General features: G+C 46.8%; 1 protein-coding gene across 2 annotated transcripts in view; it reads left to right on the top strand.

Moving 5' to 3' along the window:
- OXR1 (oxidation resistance 1) overlaps positions 1-19,486 on the top strand; it is a 660,539-nt gene that overhangs the window by 531,938 nt on the left and 109,115 nt on the right. For both annotated transcript variants that reach the window (XM_075352960.1, XM_075352958.1), the window contains exons 5-7: positions 14,783-14,890; positions 16,437-16,550; positions 17,665-17,817. In XM_075352960.1, coding sequence (XP_075209075.1) covers positions 14,783-14,890; positions 16,437-16,550; positions 17,665-17,817 — 375 coding nt within the window. The remainder of the gene's footprint in view (positions 1-14,782; positions 14,891-16,436; positions 16,551-17,664; positions 17,818-19,486) is intronic.

Below are 19,486 nucleotides of genomic sequence, written 5' to 3'. Positions count from 1 at the left end.
TACGGCCATCAAAAGAGCCATATCTGGCTCGCGAGCCATAGGTTCCCGACCCCTGCTGTATGATATATATACCGTATTTTTCGCTTTATAAGATGCACCTGATTATAAGACGCACCCCCAAATTTGGTGAAGGAAAAGAGAATTTTTTTTTTAATGTTAAATGGGGTCCATCTTATAATGCCAGTGTCCCTCTAACAAATCATATAGGGTATATGTCCCTCATAGCCCCCCATCCTAAAATTAGCCCCCTTAATCTGGATATGGCCCCCTTATATTGAATATAGCCCCCTTGTGATGGCACACGTTCCCCTGTGCTGCCTATGGTCCCCTATGGATTGCACACGTTCCCGTGTTAGATAACGCCCCCATGCTGCTGCCCATGGCCCCTATAGATCGCACAAGTCCCCCTGTGTCAGATATGGCCCCCATAGTGCTGCCCATGGCCCCTATATAGATCGCACAAGTCCCCCTGTGTTAGATATCGCCCCCATAGTGCTGCCCATGGCCCCTATATAGATCGCACAAGTCCCCCTGTGTTAGATATCGCCCCCATAGTGATGCCCATGGCCCCTATAGATCGCACAAGTCCCCCTGTGTCAGATATGGCCCCCATAGTGATGCCCATGGCCCCTATATAGATCGCACAAGTCCCCCTGTGTTAGATATCGCCCCCATAGTGATGCCCATGGCCCCTATAGATCGCACAAGTCCCCCTGTGTCAGATATGGCCCCCATAGTGATGCCCATGGCCCCTATATAGATCGCACAAGTCCCCCTGTGTTAGATATCGCGCCCATAGTGATGCCCATGGCCCCTATAGATCGCACAAGTCCCCCTGTGTTAGATATCGCGCCCATAGTGATGCCCATGGCCCCTATATAGATCACACAAGTCCCCCTGTGGCAGATATCGCCCCCATAGTGCTGTCCATGGCCCCTATAGATCGCACAAGTCCCCCTGTGTCAGATATGGCCCCCAGGCTGCTGCCCATAGTAAAATAAAACCCTCTTTCCTTATCTCCTCCAGCGCTGAGCTCCCTCCTGTCTGGCTCCGTGCTTCTCTTCCTCCACTTCCTGGTTCTCAGTGTGGTCATGTGATCGGCACAGCAGCCTGAGCTCTCTGCCTGATCACAGTGGAAGCAGGGACACGGGGAGAAACGCTGCAGGGGTAAGTAAAGCTTTTTTATTTTAGAATGAGCAGCAGCCTGGGGGCCAAATCTAACACAGGGGTGGGCATGTGCGATCACACTGGGACGCAGGCTCATATAATATGCATCGCTGCCCCAGCCCCTCACTGCGTGCGATTTCAGCACCATTGGAGATGGACAGCGGCTGTGCATATTATATGAGCGGGTGCAGGAGATCAAAGGCTGCAGCCCGCAGCGTTCCCCTGTGCTCCAGAGCTGCTGACCCCACCTCCCCTGGACGCTGCAGTGTACATATATATATATACACACACAACCCCCCCCCGTATATCCGGCGTATAAGACGACCCCCCACTGTAGCCATTATTTTAAGGGGGTAAAAAGTTGTCTTATACGCCAGTATATACGGTAGTCATTTTGACTACTTCGCACTATGTAGTTCTAGTAGGTGTCACGAGTCCAGTAGTTTTAGTGTGAAAGGGCTATTCCCATCTCCAACATCCTATCCCAATGTGTAGTAGGTGGCATATTTAATATTAGCACATACCTCCTATTAGATATACAGTATAGTTCTCTTGATTAGCTATATCTCTTGCCTCATGTGCAGGGCATTGCAGCAGTTTCGGAATCCATGGTTATCACCACAAATAACTGTCACTGAGTGGTCGTAATCATGGATACTTAAGCTGCAATGCCCTGCACATGAGGTAGTGACATGGCTAGTCAGGAGAACTACTACATTTCTAATTGGAGGTATTTGCTATTATTAATAAAAATATTAATGTGCCTTTTTAAAGTTGCTGGAAGAGCATTAGCTGGCCTAAGAGCCGCCCTTTTTTGCCGGTTTGGCGCTCTCTGCAAGGAGCAACTTTACTCCTTAGACTACTATATATTATAGGGTTGTAGTTGCAGTAACTTCTACTGTTAGAAATAATTTAGAGAGCATTATCTATTGCATGGAGAATGGGAATTTTACCAGGACCACACAAGTGTTTAGCCCTAGAACGCGCAACCATAGAAATCTACAATAGAAACCAAGAAATCTAGCAGGTCTGCGAGGCCCCATGTATGCGTTCTAAGGTTAATCTGAGAGCAGCATAACATAGAGACAGAGATACTGATTCCAGTTATGTGTCACTTACTGGGCTGCTTAGTGTAGTTTTGATAACCTCCTACTGATTACACCGTGATTTTATCATTACAGGACTACTTGGCATGCTGCAGGTAGTCCAGCATATTCATGACCTCTGTATAACTGCTAGATCTGCAGCAGAGAAAACATTGATTTTTTTTTTTAGCAATATCACAGCAAACAGCTCAGTAAGTGACACATCGCCGGAATCGGGGTCTCTGTCTCAACGTTATGAGGGAGGAGCAAAAACCTGTGACAGACTCCCGTTAAAGAGAACTTGTCAGGTCCATCATATGACAATTGTTCCAGATGTGCTGGCTTTTTCTAATGTGATCAACTCAACTAGAACAAACTGACTTGAGTAGTAAAGTGGCCATGACGCCATACATGCCTGACCTGCTCTTCAGTTCCCAATCCTACCCTTGTAGACATGACTGACATGCCCCTGGAATCAGGGTCTCTGTCTCTACATCATGCTGCTCTCAAATGAGGTAGCAAAAACCTGCTGACAGATTCCCTCTAAATGCCCAGGTGGAACCAGTTAGATGACTGATATTGGCACAACAAACCCCTTTCCCCGGTCACATGCGCTGATTCACGTCACGGTCTGTGATCTTGTTCTCGGACATATGACCTTGTTCACGCAGTTTCTTTCAACATCAAAATTTATCAGCCGGTCTCACAAATCACCGGAGACCGACCAGAGCAACGCTGGAAACAGATGAAGATGCTGGCGGGTGAGTATAAGACTGGGCAGGGGACTTAGGCTATGTGCACACGGTGCGTTTTTCTCGGTGTTTTTGCACGTTTTTCGGGTGCGTTTTTGGCCTCCAAAACTGCATGACTTTGCTTCCCCAGCAAAGTCTATGAGTTTTCATTTTTGCTGTCCCCACACAGCGTTTTTTTTCAGCTGCGTTTTTGTGGTGACCACAAAAACGCAGCATGTCAATTATTCCCGCGTTTTTCACTGCGCTTTTCATCCATTGAGTTCAATGGGATGTTGAAAGACGCAATGAGAAACGCAAATAGCTGCGTTTTGGTGCATTTCTAAGACCAAAAACGCAGCTATAAACGCAGGAGGTGGGTAGTAAAGTGACGTGTACAGGAAGAGGATTCCTTCTGTCAGTATATACAGAAGCGTGAATCCTCCCGGTACAGTCACCGCCGCGTCCACCTCCCGTCCTGGGCATGTATGCTGCCGTGCGGCGCCATGTACAGGCAGGAGGTGGAAGCGGCTGCGAAAACAAAAGTTAACAGTAGAAAAAAAAAAAAAAAAAAGTTATACTCACCTGTCTGCAGCCTCCCGGTGCCATGCCCGCTCCCATCTCCTCTCACGGTATCGCCACCCCCGCTCCGGCTGTGTGCAGACGGCCGGGAAAGCTCCGATGGATGCAGGACCTGGCGATGGATCACCTGATGCAGTCACCTGACGCATCAGGTGATCGTAAGTATCGCGGTGACACGAGCGCCCGGCCGGTATCAGCGGATGCGTCAGGAGACTTAATCCCTGATTACCGGCAGCTGCTGCAGCGATCGGACAGGATCAGACTCCCGCCCCATCGCCCCAGGAGCTGCCGGTAATCAGCACATAAGTGAGTATTATTTTTTTTATTTTTTTTTTGCACTGATGCTTCAGCTGATTGTATAATCGGCGTTTATACAATCAGCTGATGTGTGATGGGATTCAGGCACTTGATCCTGACACATCATCTGATCGCTTTGCCTTCCAGCAAACCGATCAGATGATATTGGATCCGGATTGGACGGCGCGGGACCCTAACCCAGGATTACTGCGGAGGGGGGTTTATTTCAATAAAGATGGAGTCACTAATTGTGTTGTGTTTTATTTCTAATAAAAATATTTTTCTGTGTTTTTTTTTTTATCTTTACTAGAAATTCATGGTGGCCATGTCTAATATTGGCGTGACACCATGAATTTCGGGCTTAGGGCCAGCTGATAATATACAGCTAGCCCTAACCCCATTATTATCCGGCGAGCCACCCGTCACCAGGGCAGCCGGAAGAGTTGGATACAGCGCCAGAAGATGGCGCTTCTATGAAAGCGCCATTTTCTCTAGTCCCTTCCACGACAGCATAGGATGGGAGGTTGTCTCTCCACGCCCTAATTGGGACAGGAAGTTCAAGAGGTTTAAAAGGACCCTCCCACCTCCCACAGCCAGTGTCATTCCTGTCCCCATGGGGCATGGAGAGGTTTTGTTTTTTTCTCCTATGCTGTGGTGGCCGGCGAACTGCAGTGTATATATATATATATATATATATATATATATATATATATATATATATATATATATATATATATATAATAGATATATATATATATATATATATATATATATATATATATATATATATATATATATATATATATATATATATATATATATATATATATATATATATATATATATATATATATATATATATATATATATATATATATAATTAGATATATTTATATATTATTATATATTTATATATTATATATATTTATATATTATATATATTTATATATATATATATATTTATATATATATATATATTTATATATATATATATATATATATATATATATATATATATATATATATATATAATATATATATATTTATATATTTTTTTCCCCCTATTACCTTCAGCCGGACGGCATCGGTCGGGCCTTCACCGCTCCTCCCTTGCTGTTCCCTCACGCTGTGGGGGACCGCTGCTCCAGCCTTCCGGATCCTCCTGAGGGGTGATGCAGGCTGTTGAGCTCCCCGGCCGGCGTCCTCCCTGAGCCGCCGGCCGCTTCCCGCATGCACGCTGCCGGAGCGATCCGGAAGTGCTCCCGGAGGCGGGACTTCCGGTCGAGCGCTTCCGGTTTGCGGAGGCAGCGTGGAGGCACGCCGACTGTGACTCGACCTGCCCAGGACCGGATGCGGGAGGCGGGGAAACGTGCACCGTCACTGGGGAGGCAGGCCCTTGTCCATAAGGGCTGCCACGAAGACATCAGATCATGGTAAGACCGTGCTCCCTGTCATGTCTTCCGCTGCAGCTGCCTCTGCAGAACCCAGTGTGCCCCCTGCTACTGTGAGTATGGAGGGGAATGGTCCCTCGGACATAGGTCTCATCAGTTGATTTATGGCTCTCTGCTCTGTGTTTTCTAGGAGGACAAGGCCACCAAGAAAACTGACAGAAATGAGAAATCAGAGAAGCCTGAGAAGTCAGAAAAAACTGACAAGTCAGATAAGCCTGATAGACCTGACAGAGTGGACAAAATTAAAAAATGTCCCATCTGTGTAAAGAAGCTCCCTCCAGTATGGGATAAAAAGCTTTGCCAGCAATGTACGGACCAGGTTATTAGGGCCGAACAACCATCTCTGATAGATGAGTTGCGGTCCATGATGAAACAGGAGATTAGGGCCTCACTGGCTTCTCTCCCTGTTCCTGGCCCTGTTCCTGGCCCTGTCCCTGGCCCTGTTCCTGGCCCTGTTCCTGGCCCTGCTCCTGGCCCTGCTACTGGACCCTCTCCTCCAAAAAAGAGGAGACTCCAGTCGACCCCTTCTGATCAGGAGGACGCGGATTCCACCTCTGAGGGTCCTGATGAAGGATTTCCATCTGGGGGGTCTGACCAGTCCTTTCTTTTTCACTCAGAAGAGTTGGGGGATCTTATTGAGGCAGTTCGGAGCACTATGGGTTTAGAGGAAGTGCAGTCTCTTCCTTCAATCCAGGACGAACTGTTTGCTGGCCTGAAGTCAGTCAAACAGTTGGGATTCCCAGTTCATGCCAATATATTGGATATTGTCTCTCAGGAATGGGAATGTCCTGAGAGGCGGGTACGGAGTGACCTTAGGCGCCGGTTTCCTCTGGAACCTTCGGGACTACATTGGGAGATCCCAAGAGTAGACGTTCAGGTGGCTAGGGTAGCTAAGCAAACGGTGGTTAGACCAGTTGGAGGCTCATATTTCCCAAGGGACCCCTAGGGAGGAATTACTGGAATCCCTTCCCTTGCTTAGGAAGGCTACCTGTTTTCTGGCAGATACCTCGGTGGAATCTGTCCGCCTGGCAGCCAGGACCTCGGTGCTTTCTAACTCTGCCCGACGTGCCCTCTGGCTTAAGGCCTGGAGTGGAGACTCCACCTCTAAAATGAGGCTTTGTTCCCTTCCTTTTAAAGGGGATTTGGTGTTTGGACCTGCCCTGGATGATATCCTGGACAAGGCGACTGATCGTAAGGCCTTGCCCGATCCTAGACCTACCAGGAAGCGGTCCTTTCGTCCCTCGATGCCTCAGGCCTCCCAGCCCAGAGGGAAAGGGAAGGCAGGCAGGTGGAGCTATCCCAAAGGTAGAGGGAGAAACATCCTCATCCCTCCACATCAGCAACGTCCTCAGCTGGACAAGCAGTGACTCGGCCCGGGTGGGGGGAAGACTCTCAGCGTTTCTTACCCAGTGGCAGTCCATAACCTCTTGCCAATGGGTTCTGAAGATCATCTCGGACGGTCTTCTCATAGAATTCCTTTCCCCCCCTCTTCCGGGTCTCCGAGTCACTGCGCTGGCATCACCGGGTTCACAGACTCTGTTGTACACAAAGATTTTAGAGTTAGTGCACTCGGGGGTCGTTTCCCCAGTCCCGAGTCGGGAAGAAGGGGTAGGACACTACTCCCGTCTCTTCCTGGTCAAGAAGCCATCCGGCGACGTCCGTATAATTATCAATTTAAAAAGTCTAAACCGTCAGGTCAGGTACCGGCGGTTCAAGATGGAGTCGGTGAAATCAGCTATTCCCCTGATAGGTCTACACCACCAGATGGCCTCTATCGATCTGAAAGATGCCTACTTCCATGTACCCGTCCATCCGGGACACAGACAATACCTCAGGTTTGCGGTGCTTCACGGGGAAGAAGTACTTCATTTCCAATTCAATGTACTTCCCTTCGGGATCTCCTCAGCTCCAAGGATCTTTTCCAAGATCATGGCAGAGGTGGTCGCCTTCATAAGATTGCAGGGTATCTGTCTAGTTCCGTATCTGGACGACTTTCTTCTCATGGCTCCGTCTGCTCCAACCCTCCGGAGCCATGTGGAGAGGTCTTTGGGAATCCTTCGGTCTGGGATGGATTCCCAATCTCAAAAAATCACAGTTAACCCCCTCCTCCACTCGGCAGTTTCTCGGAGTGCTGCTGGACTCCGACAGACAGGCATCCTTTCTCCCAGAGGGCCACAGGATAGCTCTGTTATCCAAAATCTCAAAGCTCCGCAGGCAGGCTCGCCCAACGCTTCGAGCGGCTATGTCAACCCTGGGTTCCATGACATCCTGCATCCCCTCGGTCAGGTGGGCTCAGGCCCATTCTCGGTGTCTCCAGGATCATATCCTGGCACATTGGGACAGACTCCCGTCATCCCTAAACAGAAGGTTTCGCCTCTCGGAGTCCGTCTCCTCATCCCTTCTCTGGTGGCTGAGTCCCGCCAACCTGCAGGTGGGGGTTGCCTGGACTCAGAAACCCCTGGTTACACTGACCACAGATGCCAGCCTACGTGGATGGGGGGCAATGGTGGCAAATTCCCCATTTCAAGGGGTCTGGAGTCCTTACGTCAGCTCCCAATCCTCCAACTACCGGGAGCTCAGGGCAGTCAGGGAAGCCCTCCTTGCGGCTCAGGACCTCGTCCGGGACTCTCACGTCCTGGTATATTCAGACAATGTCACAACAGTGGCACATCTCCGCCATCAGGGCAGTACACGCTCAGGCGCCCTGAAGTCGGTATCCTCCCGAATCTTTCAATGGGCAGAACAATCTCTGCTCTCCCTTTCTGCGGTCCATCTGAAGGGCTCCCTCAATCTTCAGGCGGATTTCCTGAGTCGTCGGGATGTTCATCCAGGGGAATGGAGCCTGGATCAGGCAGTGTTCTGCTCTCTAGTGGCAAGGTGGGGTGCACCAGAGGTGGACCTCTTTGCCTCAGCAGGGAATCGCAAGGTCGCAACATATTTCTCCCTGAACCCAAGGGACGAGGCTTTGGGGGTAGACGCTTTCTGCCACAGTTGGTCCTTTCGCCTCGCTTACGCGTTCCCCCCCTCTTCCTCTTCTCGCACGGGCCCTGAGGAAGATCAGAGACGAGGGGGTCCCAACTATACTGGTAGCCCCTCTGTGGCCCCGGAGGAGTTGGTACAGCCTGGTCATGACGCTAGGAATCGACGGCCCAGTCCTCTTAGGTTCGGACCCCAGCTTACTGTCACAGGGTCCGATTTTCCATCCGGCTACTCAGAAACTCAACTTGGCTGCCTGGCTTCTGAGGCCCGGGCACTGAAGGCCCAAGGGCTTTCTGACAAAGTTGTGGCTACGCTGCAGAAGAACCGTAAACCTGTGACTAATAGTATATACAACAAAATCTGGAAGAGATTTTCCTCCTGGTGTGGTTCTCGGCCTCCTGACCCTCTTCGGCCTAATATTGCGCAGATTCTGGACTTTCTCCAAAGTGGTTTAGACTTAGGTCTTAGGCCTAGCACCCTGAAAGTTCAGGTGTCAGCACTCAGTGCAGTCTTTGACACGGCTCTGGCAGATCATCGTTGGATCCGTCGGTTCTTTGTGTCCGCTAGTAGACTCTGTCCACGTCGGAGGGTCCTGACGCCTTGCTGGGATCTCAATGTGGTCCTTACAGGACTATCTCAGTCTCCGTTTGAACCTCTGTGCTCTTGTACCATTCGTTCCCTTTCTCACAAGACTGCTTTTCTTGTGGCTATTACATCTGCTCGCAGAGTCGGCGAACTTCAGGCTTTGTCTGTTAGGGAACCTTACCTGACCATCAGAGATGACAGCATTGTTTTCCAGCTGGACCCTTCCTTCCTTCCCAAGGTGGTTTCGGATTTTCACCGTTCGCAGTCCATCGTCCTGCCTTCCTTCTGTCAGAATCCTCGGACTCCGGGTGAGGAAGTGTTTCATTCTTTGGATGTCCGTCGGATAGTGTTGCACTACCTAGAGGTTACTGCTTCTTGGCGCCTTGATTCTAACCTGTTCATCCAGCCCTTTGGCCGCAATAAGGGCAAGAAGGTGGCTAAGAGTACAGTCGCCAACTGGATTGTGCGAGCAATTAGAGATGCATACATCGCTCAGCATCTCTCTCCACCTACTGGATTCACGGCGCACTCCACCAGGGCTACCTCTGCCTCCTGGGCCGAACGGGCAGGGGCCTCCCCTGAGCAGATCTGCAAGGCGGCTACGTGGTCTTCGCTCCATACCTTCACGAAGCATTATCGTCTGGATCTGGATTCCAACAGGGATTTGGCCTTTTGGCAGGAAAGTCCTGCAGGCTGTGGTCCCCCCCTAGGTATCAATTCTTTGGTATTCCTCCTATGCTGTCGTGGAAGGGACTAGAGAAATAAGAATTATTCTTACCGATAATTCGGTTTCTAGGACCTTCCACGACAGCAGGTAATTCCCTCCCCTATGTATTCATGTATTCCTGAATGTGTAGTACTTCTCATATGCTATGGATTCTTTGTAAGACACTGGCTGTGGGAGGGTCCTTTTAAACCTCTTGAACTTCCTGTCCCAATTAGGGCGTGGAGAGACAACCTCCCATCCTATGCTGTCGTGGAAGGTCCTAGAAACCGAATTATCGGTAAGAATAATTCTTATTTCTGGGGTGGCTGCGGGACTGCAATTCACAGCGGGGGTGCCCAGAAAGCATGGGCACCCTGCACTGTGGATTCCAATCCCCAGCTGCCTAGTTGTACCCGGCTGGACTCAAAAATTGGGCGAAGCCCACGTCATTTTTTTTTTTTTTAAATTATTTCATGAAATTCATGAAATAATTTAAAAAAAAAAAGTGCTTCCCTATATTTTTGGTTCCCAGCCGGGTACAAATAGGCAGCTGGGGGTTGGGGGCAGCCCGTACCTGCCTGCTGTACCCGGCTAGCATACAAAAATATGGCGAAGCCCACGTCATTTTTTTTTTTGGGGGGGGGGGGCAAAGAAATCCTGCATACAGTCCTGGAAGGAGGATGCTGAGCCTTGTAGTTCGACAGCTGCTGTCTGCTCTCCTGCATACACTATTGGATGGAGGATGCTGAGCCTTGTAGTTCGACAGCTGCTGTCTGCTGTCCTGCATACACTATTGGATCGAGGATGCTGAGCCTTGTAGTTCTGCAGCTGTCTGCTCTTCTGCATACACTAGTGGAGAATGAAGAACACATTGAAGAAGGAAATGACATCAGACCTTTTTTTTTATGTTCACTGATAAAAAACGCATAAGGACGCAGTGAGCAAAATGCAGCAAAAAAACGCACCAAATCGCGGCAAAACGCGTGCGTTTTTTGCCGCGTTTTTTCGACGCAGGTGCGTTTTTGTGCGTTTTTAGCGGCCAAAAACGCACAAAAACGCAGCGTCAAAAAACGCAGCGTGTGCACATAGCCTTATACTTAAAGCACCACTCCAGCGGGGAATTGTATACAAAAAGACACTGGAGTGGGGCTTTAAAAATTTGTAGTTAAGAAATTTTTTTTTGTTTTTTAAATATAGAAAGTATATTACAAAGATATAGAAACCCGATCTATTTAATAATTATAATAATAATAATAATAATAATAATAATAATTATATATATATATTTCTTATGTAGATTTTTTTTTTTTTTTTTTGCTGGCCTGAAGGTAAAAAAAAAAAATATTTTATTATTATTAATAATATTATTATTATTTTTTTTTCCTTCAGGCCAACAATTAGTTGTAGCCAGGTGAAAAGTGGACAGTTTTTGCCCGTATTTTATTTCTGCAGTTCCCTCCAAGTTTTTTTTGTTTTTATACTAATATATATAAAACCCCATTCTACAGATCCATAAATTTTTTTTTTTTTTTTTTCTTAGTGCTAAAAGTTTATAATGTTTATGGTTTCTACTCAGGGGGCCTGGTTCACTGGGTTCCCTTGGGGCGTATATTTGGCCTGCCCTGCTTTATTAGCTGACCAGTCATGCCCCCTAGGTAAACCTCATAAACCAGTGGTTCCCAAACTCCAGTCCTCGTGACCCCCAACAGGTTGTGTTTTCAGGATTTCCTTAATATAGCACAGGTGATGCCTTGATAATGATTCCATCACCTGGTCAATAGTAAGGAAATCCTGAAATCATGACTTGTTGGGGGCCATGAGGACTGGAGTTTGGGAAACCCTGTCATAAATTATAGTACTAAGAAAGAAGACCCATATCTGCGGTACCTTTTTTTTTTTTTTTTTTTTTTTTCTTTTTTTTTATTATAAATTCTTTATTTAAATTTTTTAAGTCATAACAAGGTATAAGACAAGAGAAAAGGAATGGCATCTTAACAAATCTTTTAGAAGAGATAACATAATATACATACACGGAGTGTAATACACATGATGGATAAAAAACAAACAAAAAACACAAGTGATTACTTGGGAGTAGAGGCAATAAAATAAGTACAAAAAATGGCCACTGGCAACAGGTCCTTGGTAAAATTTAGGCTAAAAGTTTCTCCACCATCCAGCAATCTCATGAGGGAAGGAGGGGGAAAAAAAGAAGCATATTTGAGATTGCCGCATCTTTTTAACCCATTTTGTACAGAATTGCGGTTTCTGACACCTTACCTCCCCTAAATGCAAAAATAAAAAAATAAATAAATAAATAAAATATCCAAATATTGAATGCATTCCAAAATGATCCCTTTATAAACTACATCTCCATGACCCGGAAAGCCACAAAACAAAACTATGGACTAATTGGGGCATAGAACAAGGGGAGGAAGGTAGACCAACACCAAACTAGAAACTGTCCCCAACCAAAAGGTTTAAAAAGGAGAGGAGGGTAGATTAGTGTCACAAAGGGTTTAAAAAGCCGGATTGGTCCCCTGTAGCATCAGGCGCTGTCACCTAACCAGACGGGGGGGGGGGGGGGGGGGGGGATACTCGCAGTGTAACAAGTAACCCGAATGCTGCACTATTTGTGTGAGTAGCAAATAGTGCGGCATTCAGGTTACTCGTTACATTGCTAGTTTTCCCCATTGACTTGCATTGCACACCCTATTCGGAATGCATGCGCGAGTATTGGACAGTGCTCGTTACAAGTATCGCAAGTCCGAGTATTTCAAAACTCGCTCTTCATTAATGATACAGTTCCGTCACTTTCTGACCGGCAGCCTGGCCCAGATTCTAATCGTTCATCCCCCTGTTTCATGATTTTCTATGGCATTTATCACTACACCTGGCTTGACGTTCAGGACACAAGCCTTCCAAAGCCACCAACTATAGAGAAACTTCATCCATACAAATGGAGCCCCTGAATGTTCCAGGAAAGGGTTTTGGCGAAACCCCCTTTCACATTGTGTTCCTCAATGAAAAGAGGACCCCCGTGGTCAGGTGTTTAAAGGACCTCTCTGCTCTTTAGAAATATGTTATGTATTACTTGCAAAAAGGTGGCTCAGTGATTAGCACAATGGCTCAGTGATTAGCATTGTTTCTTTGCAGTGTTGGGGGTCCTGCGTTTCAATCCAATCAAGGACAAGATCTGTAAGGAGTTTGCATGTTGTTCTCATGTTTGGGAGGGTTTCCTCCGGGTTCTCTGGTCTCCTCCGGTAGAGGGAAGTGTCCCAATGAAACTTGGGTAGATATGGATTTATATTTACATGTGTGTCCTCAAAGAAGATGGACAAATGTTTATCAAATAAGAGGTAATCTTCTGACATGGGTTAATTATCATGTCAGAAGATGTCCACAGGCTGTCACAACAAGGGACCAGAGCGATCCTTTGTTCAGTCAGGAGCCGCTGCCTGCGGGGGTCCGGATGTCTGCAGCGATATAATCATGTTGCCCTGTGTGAGTGGGGATGCACATGCCCGAATGGTAACGTCCTATCACGAGGCTAGCAGACACGGGGGGGTGGGAGCACACCTCACTGGGTTTAAATATTTTGGTGGCGGTGCTCGGTCTTGTCATCAGCCCCTCAGTCCCCTTTCTTCCCGCTTTCCCTTCCCTCAGTGTCCCCTCTCCCTCCTCTGTCACCCGTCATCCTGCTCCACCAATGCCCCGTTGTTTCTTCCCCTGAATTGTGGGTTTTAGTGCGTATTAGTATTGTTTTGCTATTATGGCATTGTGCCATTTGTGTGGTAGTTAGTAGAATATAATATATATAAATATAAAATGTCGACTCAGACAAAACTGTACAAAAAAGAATATTTATTGTAATTTATTAAATTTTAGTCATCTATAGTGAAAGCTGACATTATTAGTATTTGGAACTCTCCAACAGTTAGCGGCGCGGTTCCCCTTTACATATTGGTTTAGCCAGCCAGTGTAATCATTAGCGACTAATTATTGAAATATTAGTGGAGGCAGACATGGATATTTGCAGCTGAACCTGTTAAACCCCCGCCCACACTCCAAAGCCCTACTGATGAGGGAATTAAATTGTAGCCTGTCAGAGGAGGCTGTTGTACTTACTGTGTGAAAATCTTAATGATTATAATTTTATTTTATTTTTTTTTTTTTTCTTCTCTAACCCAAATTGGTAAATGCTGTTAAACTAATTTTATACAGGATAGATGCGGGCTCTGGGTCACAGGGATCTGACTCTGGACGTACGTCCCAATGTCGGTCCTTTCAATGTTTTTACTGCAGTGTTTACACCATTGAGATAACAGCCCATCTAAAACATGTGCATGTACATTTGCTGTGGTAATCTGGCCGTATCCTGCATTTTTCAGGTGGGGCAAAAAAATAATTAAAAAATGCTGTGTGTGAACATACCCTAAAAGTTGAGCGTTTTAGAAGTGTAGATCACAAGACAGTTTATTCAGTCTCCAACCTGAGTGACAGCTGCGGCTTGTACACAACAGTGTGACGTCACCACAGCAGGGAGGAGGGACCCTGAGGAGCTGTCAATTATGGTAGCTGGATGGATTTTGAGTTCAGTCTTTTTTTTTTTTTTTTTTATTATATATATGTCCGAATGATTGTATGGTCCATTGGCCGCATGAATCGGACACTCTGACATGGTGCTGTCGCTGGTCGGGGACATCTGCAGGGCGGCCGCTATAGGTAGATGTCACAGGGCATGGGGGCACAAATCCTGCAGTAATCTGGTTATAACTCTGCAGAGGTCTCTGGTCACGGACAGCCATTGCTCTACAAGTCCCGATATATGACCCCTTCCTACTGTGTGCCAGCGCCACTATTTTAATTAACCAATTAAATGATCCCTAGTTGAAACGAGCAGCTCTAAGTATGAAGGCATTTAATGTATTTTTTTTTTATTATTATTTTCTCGAGAACTCCTTTTAAGCTGATCAGCCCCAGAGACGTCTGATTGATAATAATATTCAATCTTCTCCTCTTCATTAAAACAAACCTTCTCTTCGGAGTTTCTCAGCCGATCTCCCGGCCGGGCTCTCCGTCCTTCAGTCGGGTTATCGGCGGAGTTCTTCCTTCTTCTTTTTATTTTTTTTTGTTATGCTTTGCTTGTACCTGACTGTGATGAGGAAAGCTGCTGACGTCTGGTTTCTTGTTCTCCTCCTGTAGGTTGAGTCCAGAGATTCCTTAAATAGCATCGCTCTAAAGTTTGATACGACGCCCAATGAGCTAGTGCAGCTGAATAAGCTTTTCTCCAGAGCCGTCGTACCTGGACAGGTACGTGCCATGTGTTTCTGGTTACAAAATATCTACAAAAATATTTGACGGACTAGGATCTATTATTTGTGATGTTTGTAGCACACTCCGATGAGCGCTGCTTAAGGCTTTGTGCACATTATGTCTTCTTTATCAGATGGATTCTGGCCAAAACAAAAGCGCCGCAAATGAGCATCATAACATGTACATAATGTACAGCAATGTAAAATCCCTGCTTCCTATCCAGGTTGGGAAACCATGACATGTTTTAAAAGTGCTGCTCATTTTTCGGGAGGTTGGGGAGGGGTCTACTCTCTGTACTTGCAGCAAAGAGAGAGAGTCGTCCGGGCCGCCGCAAAAATGAAGAAAACCACTGCTAGTGTTTTCCTGAAGCAGCTCTTCTTAGGCTATGTGCCCACGGCTATGTGCCTGTGGATATATACGCAGGCTTCCCGCAGAAGCTCCTTGGAATCCGCAGTTATACATTGCTGCGGGATTCCAGTAAAATATCTGTGGTAAGCCTGCGGACATTCGTGCGACTTACCTGCGGAAGTCTTGGCCTCTATCTATCTCCATAGTGGAGGGCCGGGATTTCCGCAGGTAATTCCGCAGAAATAATTGACATGCAGTTTTATATGCGGCTGCGGGACATCCACAGCATATTCCACAGCCGCACATACCGCAGCATGGACACAGCACTCCCCATGTCCCATAGGATAATATGGGGAGTGTCTGTACGTGCTAAAACCTGCGGATTTATCTAGAAAATCCAGATAAGGCTACATGCACGCGCTGCGTTTTTGGCTGCAGTTTTGTTGTCAGAACTTTCTGACATCTGACTTCCCAGCAAAGTCTGAGAAGCCATATTTGCTCTGTGCACATTGCAGTTTATTTGTTAGCGTTTTATTTGTCAAAGGGTTGTGACAAAAAAATGCAGCATGTTCATTCTTCCTGCGTTTTTGTCAACATTTGTCACAAAAACGCAGCAAAAACGCAGGTTGTGAAAAACGCACCTACAATTACAAGCATTTTTTGTGACATTTCCAGGCTCTCTGACTAGGTGCAGTTTTGGCTGCAGTTTGTGAACACAAAATGATGCAGCGTGCGCATGTAGCCTTAATCCGCAGGTTTTCTGCGGCAAAATCTGTGGTTACATAGTCCCGTGGGCACAGCCTTAAGAAAAATGCGGTGTGCGCTCTTAGCCAATAAATCCGGATTTGATCGGCAATCTGCTGTAGGCCCCATGCACACACTGCAGTTTTTGGTGCAGCTTTGCGGTGACTAAACTGCACACTTTTCCTTCTCCCAGCAAAGTCTGAGATTTCAGACTTGCTGTGCGCACATTGTTGTGTGTGTTTTTTTTTTTCTCCCTTCTTTCTTTAGACTGTACCTTTTTATATTGACCACAAAGCTGCAGCATGTCAATTCATTTTTCACCCATTGGTGTTAAAAAAAACCAAACAAACAAAAACAAACTAAAAAAAACTGCATGTGCTTTTTGATGTACTTTTGTGACCACAGGGTGCAGTTTTGTGGTGGAGAAAGTCTAATAATTCCATTTTCTTAGCTTTTATATGTACCGGATCCAGACTACATTTCCAGCGTGGAGAGCTCTCCATCCATCAGCCCCATCAGCCCTCTGTCTCCAACATCATCAGAAGTGGAATTTGAAAAAAGTGCAGTAAGTAAAGATGTGATGGAAAGGGATTGTATTTTATTTTTTATTTTTTTTGTGCAAAATGCTGAAAGGTTTGTGTGGCAGGTGGCCTGATCAAAGCTGCATTACACAGAGAAACATCCATGCAGCTCCTTTTATCTCTACTCTTTGAGCTGCGACACAAAATAATTTTGGTGAGCCACCCCATAGACCAGAGCACCCGTACGAGAACAGCTGACCTCTAAATGAGGCCGCACTGTGTGATTTCAAGTAACTGCAGCAGGATCCTCCCCCCCCTCTTTACTGTCTGCAGTAAGGCCTCCTTCACACGTCCATGTCTCCGGTACGTGTTTGGTCCATTTTCTCACGTCCCGGAGACACGGGAACACGTAGACCCATTAAAATCAATGGGTCTACGCTCACGTGCGTATTCTGCCATACACCGTGTGTACGTGTGGAGCATACGTGTGTCCATGTGCTCCACACGTAGACATGTCCGTTTTTCTCCGGTATCACGGGTGTCACACGGAACGCAAACGGACCACACGGAGGTGTTCCATGTGACACACACCGGAGAAAACAAACGTGTCTTTAAAAAAAAAAAAAAAAATCTTGCCTTCTCCAGCCCTGCTGTCTCTGCCGCTGCTGTCACTTGCTGCTGACCCCCGCTCATTATGCTCATTGTATATTCACTTCACTGCGGCCGGAAGCAGCAGCAGTGGGGAGTCGGCAGGACCGGAGACCGAAGATCAGCACCACAGACAGTGACGCCAGGGACAGGTGAGCACAAAGTTTCCGTTCTCCATGTGTTATCACGGATAACACACGGAGAACACATGTGCAATAAAAACGGCACACGGAGGAAAATACACACCGTAAAAAAACGTGCGTGATTTTCACGGACGTGTGAAAGAGGCCGCAGACAAATTCCCCATTCAAAAACTGAACTAATCACCAGGAGAATAGTCTTTTGTAATTTATGATTTCTACTCAATGTTGTAAATCTGCAGGATTTTTCCATGACCCCGAAACACAGTGGGGACAGGGTGGTCTCCAGTTTTTGTATCGCTCCTTTCTCGGTCAGGTGTTCCTTGGGTCGCAGCAGTCATGATATTAATGTTTGAAACGTTTTTTTTAGGACCATGATCCCAGTCGCCATAAAGAGTCCACGTCCTCTCCAGCCTTTTCTTGCATTCGGCCATCTAGGGTGGTGTCCTCCACATCGGAAGAAGAAGAAGCCTTCACCGAGAAGTTCTTGAAAATCAATTGCAAGTACATAACCGATGGGAAGGTGAGGAGCTGCTGCAGCACTTCTTATGTCATCCAGAACCAGATGACAAGCCTGGTCTTTCTGTCGTCCTCTTCTACAACAAGGCACATACTAGTCTGTGTCCAGAGCTGGTTGGATTTTGTCATCTTCTCTTTTCGAGTAGGCAGGATCTCTTAATGAGCATTCTGGAAGCACTGTAGGTGCTAGAACTTCCTTTCCCTCACTTCCCAGCATGCTTTTTTTTCTTGCCATTTCACAGTAGCTTGCCTGTATGTACTTTGGCATCGCTGACCTAGGAAAGTGTCGGTGAGTCTGTGACGATTACAAATTGGTCATCAGATGAGCTTTATAAAACTGTGCTGGGCCGTGTAGGAGGAGAAAAGCCCAATCGCTGCTGCTCTCGACAGCACCATAGCAAACGGCTGAGCTTTGCAAGCTGAGCTCGCTGATTGGCGGCCTGAGCTGTCCGTAGTCTCCTTCTGGGACTCTGAATCCGCAGATGCTTCTGAACCCAGTGAATTCGGGCGTGAGCTGTGTGACCTGCCAAAGGCTTGTGGTGACGCTGCGCATGCTCAGTCATGGCGCTCACAAGAAGCCGCTGGGTTCAGATTGCCAGGAGGAGAGGGTGAAGCATTGTGTAGGGAGCGGTTGCGTGGAAAAAAAAAAACAAAAAAAACCCCCAGTGTGTGAACATAACCCAACCAGTATCCGCTCATAGATTTAATTTTCTACACTGGTTAGTAGAGATGGACTGCAACTCCAGGATGTCTGTATACCCTGATGGGCCATATGGACATTTTATTGACTGACTTACCTTTTGTGAAATGCACATAAGGAGAAAGTGTAGAAGGGGTGGTCCAAACTTAGAAAAATATGGCTACCGTTATTTTATACATGGCGCCACCCCTTACCACAGGTTGTGCCTGGTATTGCAGCTTTGCCCAATTGCAGTAAATAGAGTGGAGCTGCAGTGACGCATACAATCTGGGGTCAGGGCGGGCACAATCTTTCTCAAATAACCCTGTATTTTTTCTATTTTTTTTTTTTTTGGGCAAACCCCAAGAGGCCTCAGAGATCAGCTTATTGTGTAGAGATCCCTTTTGATCTGATTTGATCACTTAAGGCCCCTTTACACACTGAGACTTTCAGCGATCCCACCAGCGATCCCAACCTGGCCGGGATCGCTACAAAGTCTCTGGTGAGTCGCTGGTGAGCTGTCAAACAGGCAGACCTGGCCAACGACGCAGCAGCGATCCGGACCTGCAGAGCGACCTAGCTAGTCATTGGGGACGTTGTAAAGCAGCTTTTTGAAAGGGAAGTCGCTAACAAAGTCGCTGTAAAGTCCCCTTTACACACTGAGACTTTCTAGCGATCATGCTGCACAGCGGGAAACAAAGGACCAAAGAATGGTCCTGAACAATTTGTAGCGATCAGCAACTTAACAGCAGGGGCCAGGTCGCTGATGTGTTTCACACACTGCAATGTCGCTGGGGAGGTCGCTGTAACGTCACAAAACCGGTGACGTTACAGCAATGTCGTTTGCGATGTTGCAGTGTGTAAAGCCACCTTTAGCTGTGCAGAGAATGTTTTATTGTCTGTAGCGGCGAGCTGTTACTTCTATTGTAGTCTCTTATCTTGTGTTATTCCACTATTCTCCCTCCTTGTTGATCAGTCCATAGAGAAGTCCTCT

The sequence above is a fragment of the Anomaloglossus baeobatrachus genome, chromosome 6 (genome assembly GCF_048569485.1).
Source record: "Anomaloglossus baeobatrachus isolate aAnoBae1 chromosome 6, aAnoBae1.hap1, whole genome shotgun sequence".
Lineage (NCBI taxonomy): Eukaryota > Metazoa > Chordata > Amphibia > Anura > Aromobatidae > Anomaloglossus > Anomaloglossus baeobatrachus.
Note: the sequence above shows the minus strand (reverse complement) of the source record. Positions and strands in the feature narration are given on the sequence as shown.